Source organism: Myxocyprinus asiaticus, chromosome 42 (genome assembly GCF_019703515.2).
Source record: "Myxocyprinus asiaticus isolate MX2 ecotype Aquarium Trade chromosome 42, UBuf_Myxa_2, whole genome shotgun sequence".
NCBI lineage: Eukaryota > Metazoa > Chordata > Actinopteri > Cypriniformes > Catostomidae > Myxocyprinus > Myxocyprinus asiaticus.
The window spans coordinates 11,350,016-11,361,847 of NC_059385.1; the positions used below are offsets into that span (position 1 = coordinate 11,350,016).

The following is an 11,832-nucleotide window of genomic DNA, read 5'->3' on the forward strand; positions in this document are numbered from 1 at the left end:
TTTTTGCATGTTTGTCACACTTAAATGTTTCAGATCATCAAACAAGTTTAAATATTAGTCAAAGATAACACAAGTAAACACAAAATGCAGTTTTTAAATGAAGGTTATTATTATTAAGGGAAAACAAAATCCAAACCTACATGGCCCTGTGTGAAAAAGTGTTTGCCCCACCTGTTAAAACATAACTTAACTGTGGTTTATCACACCTGAGTTCAATTTCTCTAGCCACACTCAGGCCTGATTACTGCCACACCTGTTCTCAATCAAGAAATCACTTAAATAGGACCTGCCTGAGAAAGTGAAGTAGACCAAAAGATCTTCAAAAGCTAGACATCATGCCGAGATCCAAAGAAATTCAGGAACAAATGAGAAAGAAAGTAATTGAGATCTATCAGTCTGGAAAAGGTTATAAAGCCATTTCTAAAGCTTTGGGACTCCAGAGAACCACAGTGAGAGCCATTATCCACAAATGGCGAAAACATGGAACAGTGGTGAACCTTCCCAGGAGTGGCCGGCCGACCAAAATTACCCCATGAGCGCAGCGACGACTCATCCAAGAGGTCACAAAAGACCCCACAACAACATCCAAAGAACTGCAGGCCTCACTTGCCTCAGTTAAGGTCAGTGTTCATGACTCCACTATAAGAAAGAGACTGGGTAAAAATGGCCTGCATGGCAGAGTTCCAAGACTAAAACCGCTGCTGAGCAAAAAGAACATTAAGGCTTGTCTCATTTTTGCCAGAAAACATCTTGATGATCCCCAAGACTTTTGGGAAAATACTCTGTGGACTGACGAAACAAAAGTTGAACTTTTTGGAAGGTGTGTGTCCCATTACATCTGGCATAAAAGTAACACCGCATTTCAGAAAAAGAACATCATACCAACAGTAAAATATGGTGGTGGTAGTGTGATGGTCTGGGGCTGTTTTGCTGCTTCAGGACCTGGAAGACTTGCTGTGATAAATGGAACCATGAATTCTGCTGTCTACCAAAAAATCCTGAAGGAGAATGTCCGGCCATCTGTTTGTGACCTCAAGCTGAAGTGAACTTGGGTTCTGCAGCAGGACAATGATCCAAAACACACCAGCAAGTCCACCTCTGAATGGCTGAAGAAAAACAAAATGAAGACTTTGGAGTGGCCTAGTCAAAGTCCTGACCTGAATCCTATTGAGATGCTGTGGCATGACCTTAAAAAGGCAGCTCATGCTCAAACCCTCCAATGTGGCTGAATTACAACAATTCTGCAAAGATGAGTGGGCCAAAATTCCTCCACAGCGCTGTAAAAGACTTATTGCAAGTTATCGCAAACGCTTGATTGCAGTTGTTGCTGCTAAGGGTGGCCCAACCAGTTATTAGGTTTAGGGGGCAATCACTTTTTCACACAGGGCCATGTAGGTTTGGATTTTGTTTTCCCTTAATAATAACAACCTTCATTTAAAAACTGCATTTTGTGTTTACTTGTGTTATCTTTGACTAATATTTAAACTTGTTTGATAATCTGAAACATTTAAGTGTGACAAACATGCAAAAAAATAAGAAATCAGGAAGGGGGCAAACACTTTTTCACACCACTGTGTGTGTGTGTGTGTGTGTGTGTGTGTGTGTGTGTACACACACATATAATAAATTTTTAATTTTTTTTTTGAAAATACAAAAAGTTGTGGAAAAGAACTTCAAAGGTCGAAGTTCAGTGGAAGAAGCGCCTCAATCTACTGTGGTGATTTTCCCACCATGTTGAAAAAGATAATAATTTACATTTTTACATGGTTCATTTAAATATGCCATTGGTGTTATACTGTTTATGTTCATGTGAAAAAAAATTACTGAGAGAAAAAAAATAATGTTTATTCATTTTTGTCTGATCAGTGATGTATGTTTTGTGATTAATCTTTTAAGAGAATTTGTACATGTGGTGTTAACGTCACTTGTGTTACAAGTTAAATAAGAAAAGAAAGAAAACAGTTCATAAAGTTGTCATTTATGAATAAAAATAATGTCAAGTTGTCAAAAAAAATGTATAATTATATCCTCAGCTTTTATGGGCTAAAACTGAACAATATTTTATAGTCGGAAAGTCTATTGTATTCTACTATTGTTGAAATTAATTTAAATTTATGAGTGGAATAAAACATTTCATTGAATACAAATGATGTTATATATGCGATTTTTCATTTTATTTAATTTATTTATTTTCAATGCTGCCCTACATACTGTAAAAGAGGCATGATAAACTGCGTGTACACAAGTTACGCACTTTTGTAAATCTCTATTTGTTTACGCGAGTAGCGGAGTACACTGCTAAAAACACTCCAGTGCTGTGCGCTGTCGCCTACGCAACTTGCGTATGTGCTGTACAACGAGCGTACGGCACAAGGGTAGGCTCACATCCACCTGATCAGCCTACAGACCAGCTACACCTCTCGCTTGGGGCGTGCAGCTGCCCTGCCGTCCTCCCGTGCAAGAACCTGGGCATCATAACAAACCGCTGACAATATTTTATTGTGGGCCAGAATCAACGCTACTATAAAGCCTTCTGTTTGTGTGTGCATGCAGCATAATGGAGCAGGCGAAACCCCAAACGGAGAGCCACCTCCGCTTTCCTTTAGCGCAGCAGGTCCGCTCCAAATGGCAACATCACGGGTGAGGAGGTTCGCGCAGGAGGGGCGGACGGTCCCTCAGCCGAGAGTGATGGTGGTATTTTCGGCTGCGAGTGACACAGAGAAACAGGGAAATGCGATGTCGGGCGCCGATTCTGTGGAGGAGGAGTATCGCAAACCAGCCATACCTGTCCCTAATCTTAACCTAGGGAAGTCCCTGGGCACCTTAGACGCACCTGAGGAGGTAAATCCCAAAGGCTTAAAGAGGATGTGCTATTTTTATCATGGAGCAGTTTGTTGCACCATGAGTCTGATCCAGCCTCACTAACACCCCACCGCCCAGTACCCCGTCCCCCAGAGTCTGGTTAATTCATTGATCGGTTTCCATAGGCAGCATATATACGAAGCGTGTTTTCTTCAATCTGATTGGTTTTATATCGGATGGATGCCTTCTCTCATTGGCTTACACTATTTGTCCATCAAACCATAATGGCTCGGTGGGATTAACCTTATCTTTATTATTATTATTATTATTATTATTATTATTTTATTCAGTGCCACAATAACTTTTTTATCTGTAGTAACATTAATAACATCCATAACATTGCCGGAGAAATTCATTTTTACATAAACTGTTTTCTAATTACCAATGATTTAAACTGTAACTGTAGTGGAATACAGTTACTTATATTTAGTATTTTAAATATGTAATCCCGTTACATGTATTCCGTTACTCCACAACCCTGCACATATTTCTAAAACAATATTAGTTACCTAGAATGTTATGTAAAACATGAATTATGTTAATAATAGAAACATTCTTTAGAATTTGTTGAGCTAAAAAACAAAAACTTTTCTGAGTATTTTAGACAGTAACTTAAAAAAAGTAATTAGTAATGTGATTACTCTAAATAAAGAACTGATATTCTGTTTACAATTTTAGAAAAGTAATTAGTCATTTGTGTTGGATTACCATCTTTACCCAAACTGTTCTTATCACACATCCCAGTTCTCTCTCATTAAGCAGGATTAACCTAATTGTGTCACCACAGACATTGCTGATAAACACTGTGTGATCTGTCAAGATTTATGTAATTAGTCTTAACATGTTTGGTTATCAATGACAAAGGTTTTTATATGGACTACGACATGTTAAAGCTCACAAATGTTTAAAAATGAAGCAAGTGAGGAATCTGATTTTACTTTGCAGTATTATGTAGCTTATTTTGGATGGTAGAGAAGGGAAACAAAGTTTATTGCCCCTACAGATGCTCAGAACACATCTCAGGGGTCCTGTTACTTTCCATTACACGTTTGATGGATTTTCAGATGTGAACAGCTTAGGCTTTTTGCTCCTTTCTCTCCATAGTTTCCTGAGGTCATCCCTCTGAATGTAGGAGGAACATACTTCACCACACGGCTGTCCACCCTGCTGCGTTATGAGGACACTATGCTGGCTGCCATGTTTAGTGGCCGCCACCAGATACCGCGGGATGCAGAGGGTCGATATTTCATCGACCGAGATGGAGCTTATTTTGGGTTAGTGTTTAGATTAGTTAATATCTGATTATGGTTGCTGACTGCTGCCCAGAGGAAACCAAAAATACTAAGCAAACATTTTGACAATCTGAATTTAGGCTTTGTGGATTACTTAAATAACTGCTTGTTGTCCATCTTAAAGGAATAGTTCACCCAAAAATGAAAATTCTCTCATTTTCTCAGCCTCATGCCATCCCAGATGTGAATGACTCTCTTTCTTCTGCTGAACACAAACAAAGATTTTTAGAAGAATATCTCAGCTCTGTGGGTTCATACAATGCAAGTGAATGGTGATCAGACCTTTGTAGCTCCAAAAAACAAACAGACATATAGGCAGCATAAATGTAATACATAAGACTTCAGTGGTTAAATCTACATCTTTAGAAGCGATATGATAGGTGTGGGTGAGAAACAGATAAATATTTAAGTCCGTTTTTTACTATATATTTTCCTCCCTGCCCAGTAGGTGGCGATATGCACTAAGAATGTGAATCAGCAAAAAACAAAAGAAGAATGTAAAAGTGAAAGTGGAGATTTATAGTAAAAAAGGACTTCAATAGTGATCTGTTTCTCACCTGCACTTATCATATTGCTTCTGAAGAAATTTATTTAACCACTGGAGTCATATGAATTCCCTGCTGACTTATGAGCTTTTGGACCTTCAAAGTTTTGGTACCCATTCACTTGCATTGTATGGACCTACAGAGCTGAAATATTCTCCTAAAAATCTTCATTTGTGCTCTGCAGAAGAAAGTAAGTCATACACATCTGGGATGGCATGAGGGTGAGTAAATGATGAGGGATCTTTAATTTTTGCATGAACTATCCCTTTAAGAAGCTTTTCCTTAAAAAAAAAAAAAAAAAGAAACTCGGAATTGGAAGTATATGTAATTACTAAGGAAACACTTATTTTATATATATATATATATATATATATATATATATATGCCTACTGATAAGGATTGTTTTTATACTTACTGTGCTTATTATGTACAACACTGTAACACACAGTAATATAATTTAATCTTATTGGTTATTACTCAGTGTATGGCTAGTTATGTGTCAAAAAAGCCAGGTCAATGCTCTATGTGATTATTTTTTCTGACTTCAGAGATATTCTGAATTTCTTGCGAGAGGGGGAGCTGCCTCAGAGAGACTGTGTCCATGCGGTGCACAGAGAAGCTCAGTACTATGCTATTGGGCCTCTTTTGGAAAGCCTGGAAGACACACAGCCACTTACTGGAGAGAAAGTGCGACAGGCTTTTCTTGATCTCTTGCCCTATTACAAAGGTAAAAAAACATAATGAATGATACCCAGAAATGAGATTAGAATTATCGGAAACACTTTACAATAAGGTTCCATTTGTTAACATTAGTAGTTGCATTTAGTTTTTTTTTACAGCATTCATTAATCTTAGGTAGTGTTTGTTAATAAAAATAGAATTGTTCATTTTTAGTTCACGTTAGTTCATAATGCATTAACTACTGTTAACATACACAACTTTTAATTAAAAAAAAATGTATCAGTATATGTTGAAATTTACATTAACCAATAATGTATACATGCTGTAAAAGTATTGTTCATTGTTAGTTCATGTTAATAATGCAGATGATTATTGTAATGCAAAATGTATTTTATTGTACAGAATGTGGTTCAGAATAGTCAAATTAGTGGAGCAATATATAAAAAATATATACAGTATATACTGTATACAGTATAGACACACACACACTTATTATATATAAAATGGTATATATTATATATTATAGTTTATATACAGTGGTGCTAACGAATAAACAAGTGTGCAAAATGGCAAAAAAAGGTTTTCAATTGATTTAACATTGTCAGTCCTCCCTCTTCGTTCCAGAAAATCTGCAGCGTATTGTGGAGATCGCTAAACTCCGTGCCATGCAGCGGAAGGCTCGCTTTGCAAAACTGAAGATCTGCGTGTACAAGGAGGAGATGCCCATCACCCCTTATGAAAGACCGCTCTTCAACTCACTGCGATTTGAGCGTTCGGAGAGCGAGGCCAAGCTGTTTGAGCACCACTGTGAGGTTGATGTGTCCTTCGGGCCCTGGGAGGCAGTAGCGGATGTTTATGATCTTCTTCACTGTATAGTGAATGATCTGGCAGAGCGTGGTATCACTGCTGACCAGCAATGTATCGGTGTCTGTGACAAACACCTCATTAATCACTACTATTGCAAAAGGCCCATCTATGAGTTTAAAATCACCTGGTGGTGAAGGCTGAAGGGAAGATGTCTTAGCAAGTCTTGCTAAAGATGCAAATGCTCAATGCCTGAGCAAGTAAATTATGTTTGCTGCTGTCTATACTGTAGTTATGTCAAACCAGCAGGGTCCCGGTATTCTACTCAAAGGTGTGGAAATAATGAACAAGACTGCAAGACTTTGGCAGTTGTTCTTTTGTTTCTTCACGGAACTATCACGGAACGGTTTGCAACCTGTAGTTGTACTTTTTTTTAGGGCAGCTTTATTGATCCCTTAGTTTTTGTAAGTACCGGTAATTGTTTAGTTTGAGATTATTTAGAATAAACCCTACTTGGAATTGTTTTGTTCAGTTGTAGTTTAAAGGGGTTTCCTGGAATAGTCTTCAGAGGGTGTTCACTTATGTGAAACAGTGTTTTCTGTACTAAATATCTCTGCAAAGAAAGCTCCCTTGAAGTGTAGTGAATGTATTAATGGCTTGATCAAAGTATCAAACAACTGGACTCATGTGGCCAATTCAGAGGTCTCTAATTGCTTGTGCTGTATTTCTCTTGAAGGAAACTTTATTTTTTCTCTCCCCAACAGTATTTTAAAGTGATTTCACCCAATTAGTTTTACTTGACTTAAATATTTAGGACTTGAACAATATTATGTTGCCAATAGAGAGCGCTGCAGACTGTGCAATGCCAATAGACAAATGACTTTATCTAGAGTACCACGGACTCTTTTGGAATTTACAGCCACACAAAGCTTCACATAAGGCCTTCTAAGAATAACCGTACATATCTTTAAATATCACAGAGAGCTATCTTTTCTACCAGACAAGCATACATTTTTTATTTATTTCAAAAGTATAGATAAAACTGAAACTTAAAGAGAGCCCAAAATAGAAAAAGTTCTAAAAATATTTACTTCTGTAGGGCATTATGGTAAGTTCATGCACTTGATATTAAATATTATGTATATTAAAAGAAGTATATTTATATTGATACTAAAAAGACTGTTAACCATCTTATTGCAGTTTAGATTACCACTCACAAATCTCACACTCTTCATATGTACGCCACTTGGGACACTTTATCAAAAAAAACAAATTCTGCTGCCAATAACATTTGCCCAGCATCTGCCATAACCCTCTTCATAACAGCTGCACATGATTTACCTTTTTTGTTATTTTAGTCATTAAATACTTTAAAACCTATCCCTTTTATTAGTGTGCTACGATAGCTGTGGAGGCCACATGAAGCTGCATGAGCTCTCTATGAGAGTTTTGGCAGCAGAATATTTAAATATAAGTTATTATAATGCATCTGATAATCCTAACCGGGATTTATTTTCATGTTGCTGAAATCTACACCGATACTAGTTTGGTGAATACTTTTGTTTGTATTGCATTATTGTACTGCTCTATTGAGCTGATTATAAACCATATATTTTGCAATTTATTAAAAGAATATATATATAAATATATATATATAAACTGCCGGCCAAAAGTTTGGAATAATGTACAGATTTAGCTGTTTCAGAAGGAAATTGGTACTTTAATTCACCAAAGTGTCATTCAACTGATCACAAAGTATAGTCAGGACATTACTAATGTAAAAAAACAGCAACATCATTATTTGAAAAAAGTTATTTTTGATCTAATCTAGACAGGCCCCATTTCCATCAGCTATCCAACAGCTTATCCTAGAGTAATCATGCTAAATTGCTAATTTGGTACTAGAAAATCAATTGTCATTATATCAAACAAAGCTTAAAGCTATTTGGTTCATTAAATGAAGCTTAACATTGTCTTTGTGTTTGTTATTGAGTTGCCACAGTATGCAATATACCAGTGTTTCTCAACTGGTGGGTCGCAGGTCTGTTCGGACTGGGTCGCGGACAGCAGGGAAAGAACATGCATGATTCTCCAACTGAAATTTTTTCCCCAGCTGCCTAAGCAGAGGTGGGTAGTAACGCGCTACATTTACTCCGTTATATTTACTTGAGTAACTTTTTGGGAAAAAGTTTACTTTTAGAGTAGGTTTAAAAGTGGGTACTTTTTACTATTAGTAAATTTCTAATGAAATTTTTTTCATTTACTTCTTTAGAATCGGTGGCGTTACTGTCGTTACATTACTAGGTTTAATTTTAATTAATGTGTAATTTATTGAGAGATTATTGAATGGGACTTTTACGAGAGCGGAAGTTCATACAGCTGCGCGCTGAGCCGGTGTCACAGACTGTCACTCAGTCACTGCAGCAGCATCAAACTCTTCAAAGTGAAACACTTTCATTGCTCTGCACAGTGAAAAAATAATAGTTTCGTCATGCAATGCCTTCATTTAACACCAAGACAAGCTGATATTTCACGATTAAAATCACAGCTCCAATTTAAGGCAGCACATTGTGGTAAATTTAAACTAATCCTAACGCGGGATTTTCTGTGTAATGTGATGGTCATTTTCAGGGTGATAATGTAACTGGGCTCTTATGACATCAGTTTTTAAGTGTACATTTTTAAATCAGTGCAGCAATATATCAGTGCGCTTTGTCCCGCATGTAATAAGCAGTATATATGCATTTACTCAACGCGCCCTCGCGGGGGTACTGGAAACTATCGCAGCTACTTCAGGCGGATTAAATGTATAAATACATGTAAACATCCAAGTTAAGTGTAAATCACTGCCATTCGCGTGATCGACAACTGGAGCGCGAACAGACAGCATTTCTGCGCGTGCACAGCGAGGCGAGAAGATGACGTATGCGACCGACAAATGCGACCTCCGGAGGACGCATCTTTCCAAACGTGACACAGCCACTATTTCCTATATAGTGAATGGCAGTTAGCGCATTATATCGGACGTGAGTGTCGGAGCTCTGGGGCTGTTGCAGAAACATCACATATGAACTTTTAAAATACTTGGGCCTTACTTGTTATTCATATTAAATAATATATTAATACAATAAAAGTTCGTTCTGTTTGTCATTTTTAATATATACTGTGTGTTAATATAAAGAGTAAGCACATATGGTCAAATAATGAGTACATTTTAAAATGTATCTGTATGTTTTGTCTCTCTAGATGTTATGTTATTTTAATCAAGTAATGATTTGTCAAAAAGTAATTTATTGCATTCAGCATTAAATAAAACATTGCAGGAGTGAAGGAAGCAGTAAACTCCCAGCTCGTACGTCTTTCCCGTGGTGGATTGTGGGAAATTAACCATTGTCGAGTGTACATCAAATGTACACTTGAAATTAGAGTGCATTGTAGGTAAGAATGAGTGAACAAACGTAGGGAACGAGTGGTTCACTCAGAATTCAGACAATCCTACAAAATGGCGGACATTCGAAATAGTGCACTATATAGTGGATAGGGGGCGGTTTCAGACACAGCAATTGTTCTGTGACCGGAGTTGGTGCCCTATGTAGGCTGCGTACTCTGCATTTAGAGAGCGGCGGTACTGCTGTACAGAACTAATGATCTAAATACTTATGACACTGAAAACTGTAACTACACTTAAATAAGAATCCGCACAGGACTTTAAAAGCTATGAAATAGCGAAAGCAGGCATTAATAAAGCATGATCTTGCTTTGGTTTATATTTCAGCATTATATATAATGTCCTTGTGGTACATTTTCATGTTTTCACCATAATAATTACTAGAAATGTTTCCAAACCTCTCTTCTTATTGACAAATTCATCCAGATCTGGCAAGAGCCTTTAAAGGAATAGTTCACCCAAAAATTACAATTCTCATTATTTACTCACCCTCATGCCACCCCAGATGTGTATGACTTTCTTTCATCTGCTGAACTCAAATGAAGATTTTTAGAAGAATTTTTCAGCTCTGTAGGTCCATACAATGCAAGTGAATGGGTGGCAACATTTTAAAGCTAAACAAACAAACATAAATCAGCATAAAAGTAATCCATAAGACTCTAGTGGTTAAATCAGTATCTTCAGAAGTGATGTGATAGGTGTGGATGAGAAACAGAGAAAAAGATCACTTTCACATTCTTCTTCTTGTGTTTTTGGTGATTCACATAAGAATGATTTTGGAGAAGAATGTCCAGCAAAAAATGACAAATATTGATCTGTTTCTCACCCACACCTATCATACCACTTCTGAATACATGGATTTAACCACTGGAGTCTTATGGATTGCTTTTATGCTGCCTTTATGTGCTTTTTGGAGCATCAAAATTTTGGCCTACAGAGCTAAAATATTATTTTAAAAATCTGAATTTGTGTTCTGCAGAAGAAAGGAAGTCATACACATCTGGGATGGCATGAGGTTGAGTAAATGATGAGAGAATTTTCATTTTTGGGTAAACTATCTCTTTAAAGTGATAGCTCAGCCATAATTTAATATTCTGTCATAATTTCTCTACCCTCATTTTGTTCCAAACCAGTGTGATGCTTTGTATTATGTGGAACACAAAATATGTTAGACAGAATGTTAGGGACTGACAGTCTCATTCACCATTCACTTTAAAAAAAAAAACAAAAAAAACATATATATATATATATATATATATATATATATATATATATATATATGTATATATGTAATGTATGTATGTATGTATGTATGTATGTATGTATGTGTGTGTGTGTGTGTGTATGTGTATAAAACTTTCACTGAAAGTAAATAGTGACTCAGGCAAACATTCTGTCTAATATCTCCTTATTGTGTTGCATGGAAGAAAGAAAGTCATATGGGTCTGGAACAACATGATGGTGAATGATGACAGAATTTCCATTAATAATAATAATAATTCTGTAGTACATGTTCAGTGTGTATTATGTAATGGAATATAGGGGAGTAAACATCTATTATGTCATTTGTGAAAGTAACGAGTTACTCACTACTTGAGTACTCTTACTCAAGTAATTATTTATGTTAGTATTTTTACTTCTACTTGAGTAATTATTTTTTTGAAGTAATTGTACTTTTAGTTGAGTACAGTTTTTGGCTACTCTACCCACCTCTGCGCCTAAGTAACATTTCAGCGCTTTGTACACGCAAAAGACTTCTCTTCTGCAAAGCGATATTTTCGCAGTGCGATTAAAGCTTGTTTTTCGCGCAAGTGTAATGAACAACTCGTGCTCTCTGATCTACTGTATCTCTTGCGTGCATGCTCGCCCGCCGCGCATCAACGGCCATTTTAATTCTAGTGAGAATTTTCTAGTTTAAATCGCTATGGAGGAAGTCAAACCTCTCAAACAGGCAGCCCCGACATTATAAACAGCAGTGAGGTGGAACAGAGCAACACTGTGCTATGTGCCAAAATAAAGTTGTTTTTAAAATTACACATCACCCATACAAATGTTTCACGATTTTACAGTAATAACTGTGATATTTTAACAAATGTTATAGTTTCATATGAAATAATCTATTAGGTAGAATCTGTACTATTTTTCATTAACACTATAATTTATTATATTATTATTAGAAAAACTAGCAACATTGACCTAT

At 36.5% G+C, this 11,832-nt stretch overlaps 1 protein-coding gene across 1 annotated transcript; it reads left to right on the plus strand.

Annotated features, from left to right (window-relative positions):
• The first annotated feature begins 2,350 nt into the window (after positions 1 to 2,350).
• LOC127432912 (BTB/POZ domain-containing protein KCTD7-like) lies at positions 2,351 to 10,484 on the plus strand. Its single transcript, XM_051684435.1, has 4 exons — positions 2,351 to 2,841; positions 3,967 to 4,136; positions 5,248 to 5,426; positions 6,005 to 10,484. The coding sequence occupies exons 1-4, from the start codon at positions 2,548 to 2,550 to the stop codon at positions 6,379 to 6,381; spliced, it is 1,020 nt and encodes a 339-aa protein (XP_051540395.1). The 5' UTR covers positions 2,351 to 2,547; the 3' UTR covers positions 6,382 to 10,484.
• Positions 10,485 to 11,832: the final 1,348 nt, after the last annotated feature.

Bases quoted from the DNA above. Each gene is read 5' to 3' on its own strand.
- LOC127432912 (XM_051684435.1), top strand. From the start codon at position 2,548: ATGCAGCATAATGGAGCAGGCGAAACCCCAAACGGAGAGCCACCTCCG. The intron at 2,842-3,966 runs GTAAATCCCAAA...TTCTCTCCATAG, and splicing joins CCTTAGACGCACCTGAGGAG to TTTCCTGAGGTCATCCCTCT. The intron at 4,137-5,247 runs GTTAGTGTTTAG...TTCTGACTTCAG, and splicing joins CGAGATGGAGCTTATTTTGG to AGATATTCTGAATTTCTTGC.